This window comes from Seriola dumerili, unplaced genomic scaffold, assembly GCF_002260705.1.
Source record: "Seriola dumerili isolate Sdu_G_001 unplaced genomic scaffold, Sdu_1.0 BDQW01000068.1, whole genome shotgun sequence".
NCBI lineage: Eukaryota > Metazoa > Chordata > Actinopteri > Carangiformes > Carangidae > Seriola > Seriola dumerili.
Window position 1 is genome coordinate 3898788 of NW_019174323.1, and position 21449 is coordinate 3920236.

The 21449-nt window shown below is 41.2% G+C and overlaps 1 protein-coding gene across 1 annotated transcript in view; it reads right to left on the minus strand.

Moving 5' to 3' along the window:
• sema4g (semaphorin 4G) overlaps window positions 1-13451 on the minus strand; it is a 30051-nt gene extending 16600 nt beyond the window's left edge. The window contains exon 1 of the mRNA XM_022743289.1: window positions 13307-13451. Within this exon, the coding sequence (XP_022599010.1) occupies window positions 13307-13451 (145 nt within the window). The remainder of the gene's footprint in view (window positions 1-13306) is intronic.
• Window positions 13452-21449: the final 7998 nt, after the last annotated feature.

Here is a 21449-nt window from a genome sequence, read left to right on the forward strand (position 1 = left end):
GGGGGGGGGTCGCTGGTGTGATTGCTGAGAGTGCTGTCGAGAGGGAATGTGGGGATGGGGGCACAGGGGAGATGAAATTTTAGGGCATTCAGCAGGAATTGTGCCCCAGTACTGCCAAATCGCATCAGCAGTACTGCGACAGCATCATCATCATCACTGCTATGTGGGTATGTAAGCCTGTGCACACGCGTGTGTGTGTGTGTGCGTGTGTGTGTGTGTGTGTGTGTGTGTGTGTGTGTGTGTGTGTGAATGAGGGTGATGGGGGAGGGGGGTACACGCAGTAAGTGGGCCAAATTAGGGTTAGCTCTGTCACTGAATACTATGTGTTTCTAAAGTAAAATAGGATGTATTTCAGTCGTCAATCTTTTGTCCTTGGTGCAGAAAACACTTTTTATCCATCACAAAATAATTGGCCTGGTGCACTACACTGAATATTTGAACGCACCCCGGTGTAGCACCTCAGAAATGGGGGCAGGTCGCTCTGCTGCTGTGAGACAGTAAAAAGGAGGACGTTGTTATTTTTCTCTGGGCATGGAAGATCTCCCTCACAGCAGAAGTAGGTTTACAGAGCTTTGATTTGCATGAAAAGTTGGAGATTAATGTCTGATTCAATAAACCTGACGTGCAGAAGAAACAACACACAGAGAGAACAGCTGTCATTAGAGCAACACAACAGAGTAATTGAAGGTGGATCAACAGCGTTAACAGCAGAGTGGAGATGGGCATGTTGGGCACATCCTCTCCACCTCCCTCTCCCGTCTTTCCGTTGTGAACTGATGACAGCCATGTTCCAGCTAGCAGCAATGAGACAACCTATATTTGTCCCCCACCGATCGATTTGCTGTGGTGTGAGGCCCTGCATGCCTGTCGCGGTTAATCTGTTCTCCCGTTCGTCGTTACCTCTGATGGAGCGATAAGGGTCCAGTGCAGCTGCGATGGCCGGAGGCTCGCAGAGTCACTGCTGGAAGGTTATAGATGATTAACCAGCACGTTATTATATATTCCACGGTTCATAAACTCCAGTTAAACATATTGAATTAGATCGGTGTCAGTAGTAGCAATATAGTGGCGCTAAGAACAAATATATATAGGCGAGTGATGATAGAAAAAACTCCCAGTACAACTCAAATAACACCATCAAACATTATACATATTTCTCAGGGTGAGTAATACCAGGTATGACCAGTAAGCTGATTCTATGTCTGGTTTAGTTCCCTTTTAAATCAAGAACTATTTAAACAAAGAATATAATAACAATATGACAACTCGACTAAACATTAAGTGAAAACTTTTGGTAATTGACAGGTTTTGTTACTGAATGTTGGATGACATATTTTATTTGGTACTGAAAAAGCACAGCTGGATTCGGAGGGCCCAGGGGTCCGGGTTCCCCTGCAGGGATCAGCGACATTTCTTGTCGGATTGTCGATCAAAAAACTGACAGAAAAGAGACAGAAAATGACCACACAGAGTCACGAAACAACCACAGAAAAAACAACAACAACAACACACAAAATGACCACAAAGAGGCACAGAGTGACAACAAAGAGATGCAAAAAGACAAAATAACTAGAGGAAACACAACAAATGAACACAAATATATGCAAAACTACTAAAAGGTGACACAAGAGCATTAAGAGCCACAAAGAGACGACAACATAGAGAAACAAAGTGATTACACACGAAGGGATGCAAAACCACCACAAAGAGTCACAAAATTACTAAAAAGAGTAAAAAAAAAAAAACCCACAAAAGGTTGTGTTGTTTGTAGTCATGTTGTGTCTGTTCCAGTCTCTCTGATGTCAGGGAGTTGGGGGGCCTTGTACATGTCTGTGCCCAGGGGGCCTGTTGTCTCATTATCCATCCATTATCCATGCAAATCCATGCAAAAATGTATTAAGGTGCATTATCCAGCCCATCCACAGACACTGTGCAAAGATGCTGAGTGAAAAATCCTAACACTGATGCTGCTGATACCATCGTTCAAGATCCAGCAGTTTGGATTTAATACAAAAATTTTTTTGGCTAAGATTATTAGCAATGCTTTATGCTTCGGTCAATACAGTGTGAGACAAAAAAAAAAAAAAAAAAAAAAAAAAGACAGGTTTTGTGTCAACAATCAGGTTTGTATTTGACAGGAAATGCTGTCAAACCAGTTAAAGGATCCTCCCAACTGAAACTGGAATCCCTTTTTTTTTTACGCAAAACAAAGATACAAGACGACAAACGCACACATTCCTCGAGGCTTTGGCGACCCTCAGCTGCAGAACTACTGATACTTGTAGTGCTCTAATTCACAAAGACCGTGATGATAATGAGGATGACAGCGAGTCGCCAACTGCGTTTGATCTTGCGTAATGCAACATGCTGAAAACTGTTTCCTGCCCCCCCCGCCATCACATGGAGGGTGTTTTCTCCCCCACATGACTGGCTGCTTGTCTAACTGTCACATGGACACACTGGCTGATGACAGCAGCACTGCGAGAGCCCACTGAAGTCCAGAGACTGAGTCAGACTGCAGTCTCTCTTACCGCCCACCTTCCTCCCTGCCGGCCCTTTTCTTACCGGCTCTATCACTGACAGCCAGGCGACTACAGGGGCTCCTCTCACTGGTCAGTAATTAGGTTATTACCATACTGCCTCTGTCATACCTGTCACACTGATTATACACAGGACAGCCAGAGAGAATGACACTGCGTGTACAGCTCCGGCTAGAGGAAACCCTCAGCTAAAGTTTCAAAACATCCAGTCTGCACTATTCTTGAGAGCGGTGACATTTAAAAAAGATGCAGCATATTAACATCATTAATCATCAAAACATTAATTTGGAGCCATTAGTGTAAATATTGCGAGCCACCCCGTCTCATAAAAAGTCGTAAACAAGCCAACAGTCTCAGTAGATCGCTTTAACTGCCACATTTCACACCTGAAATATTGGTAATACTGCACAATCATGCACAAACAGCTAAGTTCAGCTCAACGGGTTCAGTGGGTCAAAGTTGAACCAGGAAGTAAGTGTACAGACTGTGTTGGACATTTGAAACATCATTTTTGAGGACTCTATGGTTGAATTTCTGGCTTTTCTTCCTATAATCTGCCATTTCCACTTTCTCACACCGTCCCCACATTCACAACTGTGACGTCAACATGCCTTCAGCTGATCACTCCCTGGACGCTGGTCCTTAAAGTATCACTGAAGTGTCGTCATTCTGCTCTTTCGGATTCCGCTGTCTTGCGACCTACCTCCTGCCCATCGCCTGCCCAATGAGCGTCCAGGGTGATTCATCTGAGAATTTCCATCAACCATCTGCTGCTGACTTTACTCCACCACCATTGGCGACTAGAGTCCAGAGGATCTTGTCCTATCTGCCATCTTCGTATGTGCCTCAACTTATATTAATGAGGATGCGTCACATTAATGTGGTCTAATGGGCAAAGTTTGTCTCTATTGCTAACCTCAGTAACTGCTCATATTTTGTGCACCGTCACTTCTTTTTAGCGAAGCAGTATGAGGTGAGCAGTATGTCTTAACCAGCAGAAAAGACTAACTATGAATATAAAACCTAATTTTTATCAATGAAATTATACAATTATCCTTTAAAATAGTTCGTCTTTGTTCGTCCCATTAATTCCCAGCATCAAAGGTTCAATTCTAGTGAACTGAACTTCCTAAGGAACTGTCACAGCTGCGCCCTACAGTAGCAACAAGAGCAAAAACTTATGTAACTTTCAATGAAATCTACAGATGAGACTCTGTGACCGGCACCTATTATTTCTCAGAGCCAGTCAGCCTCAGTCAGATTTCAGTGAGCAATGAGCAGCTCCTCTGACACAGCCAAAGGTCAGGACACGCTGGGGGATAAAGGATGTGGGGGGGGGGGGCTCTGGCAGCAAGGGGTAGGAGTCACGCAGCAGGACACCCTCTCCACCATACACACGTACAAATGCATAAAAAGCCACACACACACACATAAACACATACTTAAGTAAGCACAGGACATATCGATAGGCAACAAAGAGCAGGAGGGTGGCAGAGAGAAACGGAATGGAAAAACATAAACACATAAAAATGTGTAAAACAACATTGTCCTCTTCCTGAGTGTGAAGTGGAAAGACTCAGACCACAAGGTAAAGTTCAAAAAGACTAAGCCTTTTTTACTGGAAAGCCAGGCAGTCACATACACAGATAATCAGTCTGAATCAAACTAACAAATCCAGGCAGGAAGCAGGCGACAATCCAAAAACCAGAGAACAAAGCTAAGTCAAAAACTACAGAGACTAACACTGGAGAGCAATGAACACATGGGGAGGAAGAAAGACAATCTGGCAGGAGAACAGGGAAACCAGGGGAGTATATACATATATATATATATATACATATATACATATATATATATATATATTTATTTATATATGTATACAGGGTTTGCTGAGGGGAAAAGCAGGGGCAGGTGAGTAATTGGAAGCAGGTGTGGATGATCAAGGGAACAGGAGGCAACACGAGGACAGGAACTGAAACTACAGGCCACGTGAGTACTTCAAAATAAAACAGGAAACACAACAGGCGATGATTAACGAGATGTTACAAGGAGAACATTGCTTATTCTCCGAGATCACGTTAAAAGACAGAGTTATGCAAACACAATGGAAGCCCAAGGCTGTGGCATGATCCACCGCTCGTGAGTCATCCAAGAGTGAGCAAAAGCCTTGGTTTCTATCTTATAAAAATAGTGGCTGCATGATATAACAAGCACAGTGCTGATGAGAAGGACCGCGGTGACGTACGCAATGTCCCCGGCCCCAAGGGAGCAGAGTGACCTTGCTCTCAGACCCGGCGCGATGTGGCTGTGTGTTGTTTTTTTTTACACCACTCGATCTCACCCAGATGTATGAAAGAGAAGATCAACGTTGAGTTTAACCTGAATCTCAGGAGTGAAAATCAATGGGGTGCAATTACAGATGCGCTTTAAAACCAATCTGTCAGCTATCTGTGAAGAAATAAGGAAAGAAAACGCGCTTTTGTTTTTTCAGAAAGTGTACAGTTTCTACTCTGTGTAGAGAGTACAAATACACAACCACACACTTGTATAAAAAAAAAAAAATGACACAAATCACATTTTAATTCCAAATCTTATTAAGATTTGGTTCAGTTTAAGCCCAACAATAACTTCAGGACTTTGGAACTGTTTGGGCTATATAACAAAAACTGACTTGACTTGTGGAGAAGTGGAGAAACGGGCCTTTATGTTTGCTGCCTGCTCCGACAGCAACATGCTTCAGTCAGACATAATAACTTCAGTAAACAATGTCTTTTAAAACTACTCTATGATTTACATGTGTCAGTGTTTCTTGACTAAATTAATCAAATTGACTCATTTATTATTAACGGATTTATTTTCAACATGTGTATTTTGATATTCCTTGTGATGTTCTTTCTATCAGTTTCAATGATCCCTCTGAACACATCTGATTATTTTCTTCATATCTTTCGTCTCAGGCTATTTCTGTTTTATTAATTTCATACTGTAATTTGTTTAGGTAAAATTATTATTATTATATATCCTTTATCACTGACTTGAAGAAGAACTGAATAGTTTTATTAATATCAAAATTTGTTAAATTAAGAAGTAAAGTTGCAAAACCAAAACAATAAGCCAAAGGGCACTAAAGTGCAAACTCTGTAGAACTGAGGAGAAGTGATGATACCTCTCTGTGGGTTCGTAACTAGGAGATACCACTTTCACGTTAAATGTTTTTTCTTTTCGTCATATAAAAATATCGATGAGTGCAGCTTTAAAGTTTCAAACATAACCAATATGAAAACATAGGACTTCAACATTTAACACCATTTTTATCAGCATTAGCATGATTAAGCAGTAAGCAACACACACACGCACACGCACCCGCACACGCACACACACACACACACACACACACACACACACACACACACCTGTACCTTGTGTTTTGCAACAAAATCAATGAGGAAAGTCAACAGAGCGCTGAGGTGCGCCAGAAGCCTCTCAGCCTGTTAGCTGGTTTCTATTTACTGTTGTCTTCATGTATGCACGTGTATGTGTGTGTGTGTGTGAATGTGTGTGTGTGTGTGTGTGTGTGTGTGTGTGTGTGTGTGTGTGTGTGTGTGTGTGTGTGTGTGTATGTGTGTGTGAGTGTGTGTGTGTGTTTGCGTTAACACAGACCTATTTTTGTACATCACTGGATGAGGGAAAGACATCAAAACTACTGACCCTTAGTAACATCTGTCAGTTTTTCCAGTGGGTACACACGCACACACACATGCACACACACACACACACACACACACACACACTTTACACTTATTCCGCCCTTCATCTGTCTCTTGGTCTTTTGAAAGTTAAGAAATGTCTGTCAGCGAGTCAGAAGATCTGAGCAGAGCGTGTTGTGTGTTTTTCCCCCTCGAGTGACTGTGACTCAACACTGAGCCGTCACAGGTGGTGTGTCCAGAATGCGCTCACTTACTCTCAGACATGTTTGTAATCCTCCATGTGGGGTCCAAGACGATAGTAAATCCACTGTATATTTGTGTGTGTGTGTGTGTGTGTGTGTATCACCACAGTCATCAGGGTGTGTGACTTCCTATGTGACTCACTGACTGATCACTATGGAGAGCATGTGACACACACACACACACACACACGTGCTTACAGAAAAGATTTGGGAACAAATGCTTGAAGGAAAAACTGACTTAACCTCTTTGGACAGTGTCAGAATTGTCAGTTGTCGTCAACTCTATCCACATTATATAAGCATCTCTTCACATCTTTACCATGCGCAAGAGTCAGTAAACATGACTATGTGTTATGTAAGCAATAAGACACAACTGGGTGTCCTGCATGGTGTACGAAAATAGACGACAAAGATCGCAAAGCCCCCTCCGTTATTATACAGTCCATTATTTTACACATGTGGAAGTGAGTTATCAAGCTCACAGCAGTTAGTCCAGGCAAATACAAAAGCACAAAGTTTGTTTGTGGTCTATGGTTAGGATAATTTCACTGGGGCAAAAATACTGTTGCTATGGTTACCTGCAGTTTACAATGCAATATTATTGCCCACGCCACTGTAGTGGAAATTTGTCTTTGATTGCACCTCAACAGAAGACAGGGGATGTTAGAGATCATTATTATTATTTTCGTATTCTTGTATTATTATTGTGTATAATGGACAAAGAGAAAGAGGACATGTGTTTACAGAGTCATGTGTTGAAATGGAATTACATATGTGTCAAACTTAAAATAAGTCAACTAGGGCTGCATCTAAAGAACAATTAATCTGCTGATTATTTTCTTGATTACTCAATTAATCAATTATCAAAATAAATATTTTTGTCGATCAATTTCGATCAACCTCTAAAAGCAACATATAAAACAACAAACAAGCGTTATTGATTGGCAGTGGGTGGGAAAACACACAAACAAAAAATAAAACTTCATATTTCATCTCAAAACTACATTGGGCATTGTTTGCTTATTGATTAAGATCGGTGATTAAACACCTGCCAGGCAATCAGTAACAAGTATTTTACATAGCTATGGTATACATGGTAATATAAAGTGCACTCATCTATATGTGTGCCTCTATCCTTAAAGGTTTACTTCACCCATATTTTCTCCCTTTCCTCTGCTGGTTTGGCTCCATCCGGTAGTTTTGGTTTCATCTGCCCACGTTTTGAGATGTACATAAATCACAGAGATTCCTGCCTCCACCCCAGTTCACGGGAGGTAAGTGGAAATTCAGAAAAAAAAAAAAATAAGATGAAAAAATTCAACGGCAACATCTTTTTCCCATTATGATGGATACTCCAAAGCACTCACTGTCAACAGCTGTCACTGGGACTGTTTCCTCCGTAAAGGGTAGATCCACCGAGAGCCGTTCACAGGTCTGAAGTTCACAGGTCTCTGTCTGGTGTTTTTTTGTCACCAGACAAAGCATGTGAACTGTGAAGTGCAGGAAAAATGACATGTATTTCTACTGTTTTTGACCATGACTGGACTGCCCGTTAATTGGTGGTGCATCACGCTGCTGTTGCTGTCACTGTTCTCTTTCCATTTGGGCTGAAAACACACTGGATCAGATCAAATTATCCACAGGTGTGTTGGGACTGAGCCAGGCTGTCAGATTCGGATAGCGTCAGGTTTAGGTTGATTGACGACACCAATATATGTGTAAAAATAGTACAACATGTCAGACTTTGTCAGGGTTAGAATGATAAAGCTCTGAACTTATTTCCACCCGTTGTCCCTGGTGATTACACAGCTCACCAACCTCATCAAGACATTGAACGTGCAACATTAAGATATTAGAAAATGAGGCTGTAGAAAAGCAAATCTTATAAATAACCAATTGATCTTTTCAAACCCGAACCTTGAACCTTAAAGTAAAATTGTCAAAAACACATTAAAAGCCAATCAGCAGCATAAAAGACATTGGTTGTTTAACATAATTCAAGATGTAAATATAATTGGATTTAAAGTTTATAATGAAATGCTAATATCTCCACCTTCTATCAAAGCAAAGCCTGAACATTAGCTGCTAAAAGTTTGACTCCTCCTTAATTCCTCCTTATTCCATTCAATAGCACCAGAATACAGGAAGTCTGATCATCTAGTTAAGTTTGCTGCAGCGGCTCTGGTGTTATAACGCCCCCTCAAAGTAATCAGAAAGTATAAGGAACACTTTTATGTAAAATCCTATAACATTATTTAAGTATGAGTGCCATGATCACATAATCAAAGTAATAGTAGCTAAAGGTTTTCCATTTTCCACAAACAAAATTGAAAAGAAAAGTCAGAGACAGATATCTTGGCAATAAATCCAAACCTCTGCATTTTTTAATTCAGGTGAACGGGTCCTTTAAACTGAGAATTCAAGTTTTAACATGAACATTAATGTTTACCCAAATATGTCAATCTACCTTTTTTTTTTTTCAGGAATCTCATGGTTTAACGAAAAATAGGACCTTACCACTCTGAGATATGCACTCAGTTCTTCATGAATAAAGTTGTCAGAGAGAGCACTTGTTATTACGTCAAAGTGGCAGTGTTGTGTTTACCACACTACCAATGATGACACAAACACAATACCTCCTTCAGAGCTTGTCTCGGAGCCAAAACTTTCATAGGACTCTGTTCGACCAGGGAGACTGCAAAATGAGATGAAAGACAGCCAAGACTTTCATCTCTGAAAAGAAAAGCCAACCCCACGTACGACACACAAACAGTCCTCGTGTTGTTTCGGGCCTTGCACGACGCTATAAGTGAATCACCGATAAGAGCCTGTCAGAATCCCACATCAGCACTATCAAGACGGGAATAAGATCAAAGCGTCTTGGGAATCTCAGGGTCCAAAGCATGAAATGTCACCACGGAGAGAGAAAAACAAAATGGTGAAAACGAAAGGTGGCGTATCAACGCTGTCACACAGCTGAGATAGAGGTTCAACAACTTCTGTCAAAGCAGCCGAGGCCGAGCTGATAATGTGAGTAAATCATCAATGTTTTCTGTGTTCAACACACAGTGGATGCAGCTGCTCAGGCTGTTTGTTAAGACAATAATAGACTTGGCTGAACAGTAAATTGGTGACTATCACTGCATGGCCTGTCTCCTCAGCACTGTAATTGCCATACTGGATAAAGAAAACTCTTCATCTACAAAAGAGCATCAAGCTGGTAGGCGTTACTACCACCATCACAATATCAATAGTGCTAACAATAAGGAATTACACTACTATGACCTATTTTGCTATCCCAGCTTGTCACAGTAGCAACAGACAACTTACAGTATATCAATATTTCAGCACTGCATTACTTCAGGTCTGGTGGCACAGGCAGGAAAAGCCAAAGCAGGCAGCCCACGGGCAAGACAGCCGAGTTCAGAACGTGGTCAGGCATTAATCTCACCTCTGGGAAAAGGAAAACAGCCGCCACCCTGTCACGTAAACACACAATCTATCTCTATCAAATTTACCTATTAAAGCTGCACATACTGTACATATGACTGGATTCTAGGGCTGTATTACAACTTTAATGGATTAATCATAGAACAGACACGATTATGATATAAAAACCCAAGTTGAAAAAAAAAAATTACTTTAATGAAGGATTTTTTTTAAACTGTGATATTGCTTTTTCTTAAACCTACATTATTTGATTGTTTTGGCTATAAAGGGAGAGAACATGATAGCAATTAGCCGGCTATTTGCTCATCCAGTAGACACTGAGCAACATTAGAATTCATTTAGAGTCATATTTCTGTCTACTCGATAAATATAAGTCCCGTATTCACTGTCCTTTTAGCTCTGTTATGGTCTCCACCACTTCTTGAGGGAAATATGTGGCTCTTTAGCTGCTAAATGCTCCACTATGTTCACCAGCTAGTTGCTAACTGTGTGTGTCTGCTGTTTGGTATTGGGTAGATAGTGTTGAGAGGGTTTATTAAGACAATTTTTTTCCTGAAAACAGCTGCCTGCTGCTGCTGCTGCTGCAGGACAATAACAGAGGTGAGACTAAACCAAAACAGTACCAGTAAAGATGTTAGCCATAAAAGTGAAACAATGAAACTGCCGAGTCAGCTGGTAGTTCTCTGTGGGTTTATCGCTACAGGCACATAAACACTGTCATTTCATTCATTGTTAATATAAATATGTTGATTAGTGCGGCTTTAAGTAAAGGGTGTGAATTCTTCTTCCACCTCTGCTTATTGGACAGAAACATTTACTGAGTCAAATATTATCATTGCAAGCTTCTCACAGTATGCAGGATTCATTTCTTCTATGGTGGTTTTTCTAGCACAACTGGACCTGGAGATTTCCATACAAGAGTGCATAAAGTCATCTCATGTCATTTTCTTTCTTATCAATCTGATCTCCCTCCTATACAGCATGTCCTTGTACTCCCACTTATGCAGGCCATCTGCAAAGCATACTGTAACTTAATGAGCGCCCCCTCACCCCATCTGAGAAACATAATATAAATCCTCCCACAACATCTCCCATAGGTAGTGACACCCACACACAACATCCATCTCATTTCCACATACAGCAGTGCGCATCCAGCCACACATATCGTCCTTATGAGGGGGAGCTTGCCACCCTGCACCCCCACCCCCCCGCCGAGCGACATGTGTCTCCGCAAGGAAAGTGACAAGCGGGTGCATGTGTGCAGATTTTACATGATATGACTGAATGCAAACCCAAATAGCACCTCTCCTCCCACACACACATACACACGGGGTACTGGCACGTTCATGGGGACTGATGAAACTCATGCTGACACACGTGCACATCCTGCGCTCTCGCATGCGCTGACACGCCTCCTCTGGTGATTTAAAAAGTAGGTCAAGGACGACTTTCTACGAGGGCAAGGAGAAAAATAAAATCTGCGATGACAGACTGGCTCTGGCTGCGTCGCAGAGAAGTGCGCACAGTGAGGCGGTTATGTATGATTTATAATCTGAGGCAGAGTCAGAGATGTGTAAATAAATAGGCGGTGGCATGACAATTTAGAGGCTTTCAGAATAGACAATAAGCTCTGTCTATGATGTTCTTACAAACTTGCTTAATGAGGCCTCATGAATTATTTGTGCTGCCCTGTCTGATGAACTCCTCAGAGTTAATCGAGTGTGTCCTTTTCATTCGGCTGATAAATAACTGTACTGATATTAGGAGTCATTTCAGTGCTGTCATCTCCCAATGGTTGCAGTAAACAGCTCCATAATAGTAGCAGTAAAAGTGGTGCCACATTCAGTGCATTATGAGGCGAAACTTGAATGTGGAGTTCCTCCCTCTCTCCAGCAAACAGCAAACGCAACATTGCTTTTCAGATCATGAAAATGCACCAGAAAGCAGCAGACACACAGCAAAACTTGGCTCCTCCTCTGTTATATATCTCTGATTGATTGTGATTCAGAACGTCAAGCAGCATATCCTCCCCGTCATCTCTCACCGCAACACTCACAACAGCCCTTGTGACATTGCACCTGAGAGCTCGGCCGGCAAATAGAGCCAGGCCCGTCCTCTAATAATACTCATCCTCTGAGGACTGAAGAGGAAGTGGAGAGGGGTGGAGTGGAGTGGAGGTAAGAGCGCAGCTATCCGATCAGTCTGCCAGTGCCGGAGTTCCCTTCTCGCTGCAGCTGCAGTGGCAGCCTCTGCCGCAGTGATGGGGAGCGAGGAGAGAGGGAGGGGAAAAGGTGAGCTGGTGGGAAGTGAGGTGGGTAAGGTAAGGGAAGAAAGGAAGGCAGCAGTTCTGGTCGTGTGTTTAAAGTGCCAAAATACACCTATTCAGCAGTATTTTCTGCACGGACACTAATCAGGTCTAATGTGCTCGGGTCCTCTTTTATGAGGGCCTCCTGTCTATTGTTTCATTAGAGGTGTTTGCTGAGCCGTGTGATCTAGGACAGGGCTTGAGAGAGGCGATTAATAACTCTGAGCATGAAGGAGCTGTCTTCAGGGCCAACTTCGAAAACTGTGCCACTTCTTTACCGGGGAGGGGAGGAAGAGGTTGCAGCAGCATCAAATAAGGACAGCGAGGTGAGTGTTTAGTTGGCTTGTGCACATGTGTTTGCATGGATGAATCTAAAAAAACAGGGGTTTTTAAAGTCAACAAGCTCCCACACCCTTGGGAGGTAATTATGTTGCCATGTTTTGCAACTACAGTGCCCATAATGCTTTGGGTGGTAGTGGTGGTGGTGGGGGGTGTTACCATAAATTCAGTGCGTCACGTTGTAGACTGTATTATGAGCCCTGTTTTTTTTTTTTTTTTTACCTATATTGGTTTACATTTTTGGCAAATTGGTGACATTTATGTATGCCATAATAGCTATTAGCACTTCCTGTGTGCAGTGTATCCAATGATACACAAGCGACTATCAACTGATTTTTATGATGTTGAATAAAACCTAAAAACTCTGAGCATCTCTTTCCTCTGATGTCTAATCAGATTTCCGGTTGTTTATTTGTGGTGGACATTGTTAATAATAATATTCTCTGAAAGTGTAACGCGCACTGAACGTGACAACGATGTGTACCATGTTGGTGTGTTTCGATTTGACAGACATGTGATGAGAAGAAGTAGCTGCTGCAGCTCCAACTGCTGACAGTGTTGGTAAACTGCACAAACTCAGCAGACCAAACCACAGTAACCAACTTCTCCTCCACATGCACCTTCCCCATTCACTTAACACGGCATCCTCGCCTCATGTCTCTCCCTCTGCGCCTCACAGTTGGAAAAAAAAACGATCTAGAAAATTCTGTTTACCACCCTCACCTTTGGAGACGACAGTTGTCCTGGGAGTGACATCCAAGTCCAGAGAGGGGCTGAAGGGGAAGGCCCATAGCTGTGACAGCCTGGCGAGGAGCAGCAGGAGCAGCAGAAGGAGCAGGAGGGGCTGGACTGACCTCTGGTCTCCCATGTTTACCGCACAGACCTGGGTCCAAGCACAGCCTCGATTGCACTCAATTTGCTGTACACAAACAATCTAAGTGTGAGAAGAGTGTGTCTTCACGTCCAGACTGTTTGATTATCCTCCAGCTGAGAAGAGTCTGCGCGGAGAAAGAGAAAAACAATGTGTGTTAACTAAACGAGAAATGATCCAGCAGACCAAATGAGTTTCTTGTACTGAGGTAGAAGTGCTGTTCAGAGAGATAGATTAAAAGCAGAATGAAGATTTGCAGCACAAACACTCACTCGCCTCAGGGGAAACACTGCACTGTACTGTACTTAAAAGTAATATTCAGAGTTGTTGCGTGCTCCACCAATACGACAATGTATCAAGAATAGAAGTACAGACGCAGAATAAATGACCTCTGTGACTTCTATGTGATCATAAATGACATTAATATAGATTTGATTGTTTATAATGACACAACAATGTGTGCTGAAAGAAGCATATCACTATTTTAGTTGATTGAGGTTGAGCTAGTTCTAGTTCTTTAATCTTTGGGGAGTTATTTAAATGAAACCATTGGAGGAGTTAATAGGGAAAATGTCTCTATTGGTGGAAATGTGACCCAACTAGACTCAGCTGTTCTGTAATGGCTCACAAGCTGAGAAGGCTTAATCTTTAACAACACATTTTTTATGTAACATTTTAATCTGAAAAGTAACCAGATGTCAAATTAACAAAGTTTCCTTTGACAAGTACTTGTATTTGAATAAATGTACTTAGTTACTTTCCACTACTGGTTAACGTAGAATTCAGTAGGTGGCGGGAAACACAGTCAACAGGTCATGGGTCATCACAAAGCTTTCAGACAGTGACACTTGCTCCTCTTATCTGCGCTTAATGTCCCCAATGAAACATGCATAAAGGATATGATGAACTTTGGCTAAGAGACACACTGTATGAACTTTTTCGACAGCATGAGCATAAAATTACGTGCTGATATGCATGATCACTCCCTGATAACAACCAATTAGCCAAAGCGAATGAGTAAGGTGCTGTTACATAAAAAGACCATTTAAAAAGTTTCGGGAGTTAAATAACGCGCCCCCTGTGATGCGATATTGCAACACACAACTTCATCTCTTAATTAGCTGTGTGCACACTGGAGCAGCATGATGGATAATCTAGAGATTAGGCCCCGTGCCATCAGCACAATCTCCGCCTGGCTGCTCGTTCTCTGGCTCTGTCACTGATCAAAGGGTCAACACTGCGAATCCCGCTCCGCCGCGCAGCGACACTGGAGAAAAACCAGCTTAATCCCCACGGCTGCTTGCTGCTGCTGCTGCTGCTGCTGCAAATCACTCGCAGCATGAAGCACAATGAAGCTAATGACCTCTCTGTTAGCACTTTGGGTGCTAAGCTTTGAAACCAACCTATGGTGTGGCAAGTGAGAGATGAAATGGGAAGGAGTTGATGTGATGGTGCAGGGATCCCAGCTACTTACCTTGTTTTTATCCAGAACTATTTGCTAAGACTCGCTTTACCCAGTAATCTCCATTCTTTTGCTTCACAAAACCCACAATTGTTGTTCTTAAACAGTCCATCTGAACAGTCCAGAAGTTGTTTGATTTTCACTAAACTAAGATAAAGTTGTGAGGAACTGAAATTGCAGATTTGTTATGTGGGTCTAAATTCTGTGTTCTAAGTGAGGAAGCTGAGGTTAGGAGGTCTTACAGACTAAACATCAGTGTTACCACTAGTTTCAGGAGAGCTCCTCTCTTAGAAATATAGAAATATGTTAAAACGGAGGGAGACTTGAAGGTCTCCATTCATCTCCACTCACTGATGAGGACTGCTGAAGTTGAAAGCACCAGAAAAAGCTACAGTTTGAAGCTTGAGTTAAGATGATTTTGTTTTATACAACTTATTACAATTAATTTTTTATGCAGGTCGTGGTTTTCCCAAAGACTAAAGAGACTTTGAAGTGTAATATCAGTGGAGTTCCCCTTTAACATTGCAAGTGAAGGCAGAGCAACCGGTGCAACACGACTCTCTCCAGCACCACTGCCTGCCAAAGCTGGCAAAAAAATAGAGGCCAGCAGATCAAGCAGACAGGCGGGCATGCTGGTGAGAAGCCCTTTGGTGTGGTTTTGTAAGCTGCTGCCCTCATGCACGTAGCTCACAGCAAACACACCATTGTCTCAACACATCTGCGTTGTGTGTGTGTATGTGTGTGTGTGTGTGTGTGTGTGTGTGTGTGTGTGTGTGCGCGCGCGCGCTGCTCTACAGGAGTTGGCGAGGGCGTTGACAACGTGGTGTCGCCTCACTGACGAAAGCATGGAAACTCCAGGAGGGGAAAGGTAAACACATCTGCCTTGGCGGCGGTGTGACCGATGTGCCATGCATGATAGGAGACGAGAGGAATCGAACAAAAACAGCAGGCGATGTCTGAGACACCTTTTACTTAGCAAAGACTATCAGTTTCTTCCTGTCTATTGATCCATAGAGCTGGGCTTGAAACAGATCTACTGGGACTTTTTAACCTAATTTCAGTGATAGTCTCTGCTCGCTGGGGCTCATCAGACATCATGAAATGAAGCCATTACTCACCTACAGAGTATGAAGACGTTTACAGAGTATGATAAAGCTGTTTTCCAATACAACCATCTGTCAGGCAGGGCAGAATGATTTGCTAAATATCTAGCCTGACATCTCTCCAGAAAGATCAATAAAACAGGTGAACTGTTCTTGTACTTTTCTTTCAACTGATATCATTTGAAATGCCAAACACGCAATCATACCTTTGATTAAAGCCATCTACCGACAAATACGGGATCAACACCGTATTTTATTAAAGGAATTGTGTATATATGCTGCACTGGAACCCGATATTTCTTCTTTTTCTCTCTCTTTATCCCTAACTATTGGGGGATTTTCACAGAGCTGAAGCATAAATGAGATTACTCGCACATTAAAGAAAGAATGAGTGGGTCCATCCCGTGGGCCACGTTCACCATGATGTGGAGAATCTGAAGACAAATCTTCTCAGAGAAGCGTGAAATTACGATTGTGTTGCAAATAATCTGCCTCTTCGTACACTAAAAATACACAGAGGTTATCTGAAGACCTGCTCATCATACCATCGCACTCAAAAATGACAACGTGATCATCAGGGACACAGGACATACAATGAATATTAATGTGAAAAAGCTCTCTTCAGCCAAAACATGATACTGACCATAAGAGGTCGTAGGGTAATCATGAGGTGCAGGATGATACTGAATGTGATCTTATGTGTAAATTTGCTTATCCAACAACCACTAACAATGAAGACTATGTTGTAATATGCTGCGCAGTATAATAATAACCTATTATGGTATATGCTGTTTATTTGTCACATATTTGAATGTGTAAATTGAGGTGGTTGGCAAATTTCAGACCAGGAATTATTTCAATATTTCAATATCAAACAAAGTCAATGTAAACACTGTACATTTATCTCCAGTGCCCATTTTGAAACTGAGGGATTAAAGAGATGAGATTACCATTTCAATAACCAGAATGTGGATGAGTCTTGGGTTGCCAAATTGTGACTGGTGTTTCTTTTTTAGGCAGCTTCTTTAATCCATCACAGAGACCCTATCAATGGCCTATTTGACCTGTGACCTTCTGAAAAAACAATGAATTCATGGTCAACTGATTCACATTTACAACTGAAGATGTGATGGACCACTAAGCACCAGCTACAGATGACTAACTAACATTTAAGAAGCAAGTAATGCCCTTTATTGTTGACTTCATTAATGGCAGCAATTGAGGTAACACATTGCATTTACTCCAGTACTGTACTTAAGGAGAATTTGTAAGTAGGCCTAATTATAGTTTAATTGAGTTTACATATCATCATACATCACTATATACAAGATGGAAATAATAATGTATTTCTTACTCTACATTCATCTGACAGTATAGTGACAGAAAGTTTTTTACACATAAGACATTTGATCAACTTACAAAATATGATGTAAATTATATATTAAACTACCTGAATGTATACGAAAGAGTTAAAACTAGCTTCACCTCGACATGCCATAATACTGAAATACTATTAACACTTTAATACCACACTTTTTTAAATGATAATGCATACTTTTACACGGATAAGATTTTAAATGCAGGGCTTTTGCTTGTAGGCTAATGTAGTATTTTATTCCACCACTGCTCAACAGCCAAAGAGATTTTTCCCAACCTGGCAACCCAAAAGTTATTAATGGCTCCCAAAGCATTGATATAAACCCTGATTTATTACAAATTGGTGTCCAGCTTAAGTTGCAGATCCATTATACTAATTTACGACCAAAGTTACAGCATACAGCATGATTTTTCTATCCTACCTTTGACTTTAGGAACAGTGGAGCCAGCTCGGAGGAATAAGTAGCTTCGGGGCTGTTCTAATATGAAAAAAGGTGACACGAAACACTGCACTTAACTTTCATGATGACGTCTTTAAGCAAAAAAACGAACTATAATTCCGCGCTGTGAACGTGCAAACATCCGCCCATGTGCACCTGTCCGACCTGGACTGCAGCAGTGAGAGAGGAGAAACAGCACTGACTGCACACTGTGTGGTCACCTTCACCTGAGTCCAGATACAGAGAGAGAGAGAGAGAGAGGGAGAGAGAGAGAGAGAGAGAGAGAGAGAGACGAAGAGATGACGAGAGGAGAGAGAGAGAGAGAGAGGGTGTGTGCGCAGGAGAAGTGGGAGAAGCACATGCGGCAGCACGAAACAAATGGCCCCCGCAGAGAGCGTGAAAAGACGGCGGGAAGGACCGACTCACCTGCCTGCTTCCCGGAGTCCGCGAAAAATCCTCTGAGTCTTGAGTCGTCCTCACCGCTGCGAAACACCGAGCTGCTCTGCCGCTGCTGCAGTTACCCAACGCTCACACACACACACACACACACACGCACATACAGAAACACACAGCTCAGCCCACCCCCTCACACACACACACACACACACACACCCACACACACACACTCATATCCCATATAGGTTCTCTTGTCCTGCCTTATCTTTTGACCATAGACTACAGTTTCCTCGTGAAGCCTACAGCTTTTCGTTGTTCTGATAAATAATGTTTTTTTAAAGGGGTTTTGGCTACTTTTGTTATAACAACGTTTTAAATAATATAACACATTATACAAACATATCTTACAAATACTGTACATCCAAAATCATAAATGATTTAATCTTCTGTAGGCAAAAGCAAGTTGTTTTAATGTCTTGTCATTCCTCTTTGTCTTTATCTTTATGAAGCTTTCCTGGCTCAATAACTGAAAAAAATAGTTGACCTACTTAATGGGTGGAAAAATACTAAAAAAAAAAGTACTATAAAATAATGTTATGATATTTCAATGTTGAGTACAGAAAGCCACATAGAAATATAACAGAAACAGGCCTTAATGGGAATTATATCATTATGAGTATTATGTAAATATTATTTTTCTAAAGATGGCCTGGAAACTGTATATAACACTGTCTTGGCATTTAAGCTTTTTAATGTGACAACCCTACCTTCTGTATATGTAGGTAAAGTCTTAACATGTGTAGTATCCATGTGATCTGTATCTCATGACTGACCCCTGCTGGAGAAGAAACAGAAAAACAGTATCTACCTATATCTGTCTTCTCCCTGTTCCCCCACCGATGTAGCTCCATGGAAACCAACCAATACATAGGTGTTTTAGAAGAGTGGCCTATCTTATGTGCCACATACTAGCATTTATATTCAGTATATAATTGGATTTATCTACATCTTAGAGTTCACAGATCGCCACAAACAAAATAATAAAGTTTCTTTCAAAAATCCCTGTTGAGTCTCCCTGTTGCTGAGCCTACTTTGTGATTGTGTTAACCTCCGATGTTTTCTTTAAATGAATAACTGAGATGGAGATTAACAAACACAATGAGAACAGAGGAATATATTCACATGGCTCGACCCTTTTCCAGAGCTATTTGATGCATTAACACTGCGACATAGAGATAGAGATTATAGCAAGTTACATTTACTACAGTATAACACAATCTAATCTCTACAAAGATGTCTGGCTCGACCATGTTTGGGTGTAAAGCATAGGGTTAGGTTACTAACAGCATCAGCTTGTTCAAGTTTACCAGTAAGCCATGACAGTGTGACAGTGAGCCAGCATGAACAACACCAGGACGCTGAAACTGAAGCAGCTAAATGAATCTAATTCAGCCATTAGTCATTCTATTATTTACACCTGTGCTTTTGTCAAAATGTCTTCCCTGAAAAAAACACCTATTACAGCTTGTTTTTAAAAGCAGGTGGTCCATTATTTAATCTAACTAGAAATATTTTCAAGAGCAAAGGTGCATGTATGAATTGGATAAATTCCATTATGAAACTAACTGTATCTTTCTTTTTCTTCTTTTAAACCATATATCAGACTTCATCAGACTTTGCATACTGAATCATAGTATTATATCTGTTAAGATAGACTCAGAATGAAACCAGATTGCCTTTATGTCTGTTGTGTGGCTCTTTTCCTACTGCAGACATGTTGTGAAAGGTCTGTCTTATCCCTTCTTAGCTATGTACACTGAGCATACAATACTGTCAGTTTCATTAAATATCACAGAGATTAATCTTGGTCTGCCGTCTTAGTCACATCACATTTAAATCCACTTTAATGCTGAAATGGTAAAAGGGGGGAGACTAGCTGAAGAAATATTTTAAAAAACCTTGTGATAGTCAGACATGAATTGCGCAAAAGGATATGCCAAATATCATGCTGACAGGGTTTTAGAAGCTGGATGAGACAGATAGAGGTTAAACTAGATTTAGGCCAGTGGTTCTAAAGCTTTACAGCATATGACCCCTTAAAATGAGCCTTCATTCTTTTGGATGAAGAGTGGAGAGTTGCTGTTTGTTTGGTCTGAAAGATTTCAGTTTAACTTGTCCTCACAGCCACAAAGTTCCCAATAACACTAAATACTGCATATCACAGTGGAGCTTTGTGTCATTTATGCCCTGGTAAAACAAGCTGCTGCCACTGCCGCACATAGACAAACAGGTGACAAGGAAGTGGCGTCCTAACTGATGACCTGCCGTGATGAGAGGACTGACAGAACACATTTGCATTTTCATTTTGACCCCAAAAGTGCGTAGTGACATGTAGACGTAAATGCAATGGACCGTGGGCGTTGTATGCTTATTGCGTTTGAATATTATCAGTGTAGAGCAGGTTAAGTCTTAAAATTATTTGTCTATCGCTTTTCAATTTTCATTTCAATAGAACGCGTCATAGAACGCACTGAACAAATAGAAAATTGACTCACAAATGCCTGTTTGGAAATTGTAAATTTTAGGAAGATATTCACTATACTATAAGTTTAATTTATTTGTAAATTAATTGAATGTGTTCACAGATATGTTTTTATTCATGGTATTTCTTTGTGTATTTGCAGATCTGTTTCATATTTGCAAGATATTTCTATGAGTTTACAAATTTGTGGAAGGTGTTTTATATTTACAGATTAAACAATTACATACAGATTGTCAAATCTACCTCCATAGGGCACATGCAGGTTGGGATGGTTGGGATACACTGATTTAGGGCACAAATGAAGTGTGGGAACTAGACAGGACACTTCTATATAATAAATGTTTCATAAAAGGGCGCTTCAGAAGGGTCACTAGATAAATCTGGGAGATCATGAGATGATTAGAAAAGAAGAAAAACAAAGTTCTCCCACTCAGTTTTTTATTAAATTTGGAACTATCCTCTTATCTTTGCTTTCTGTGAAATATGGGATAGTTTGACCCCTTTGGTGCTCAAACACTTAAACAAACCCATCTGAAAAGTTAAAGAGGAAATGTCTGTGCTGGAACTGCTAACATCTTATACACATCTGTAATGTGACAAGAGGCCATGCATTGCCACTGTTTTTTGAGACTTGTGCATCAGGGAATTATGCTGGCAACTTTAAAAAAAAAAAAA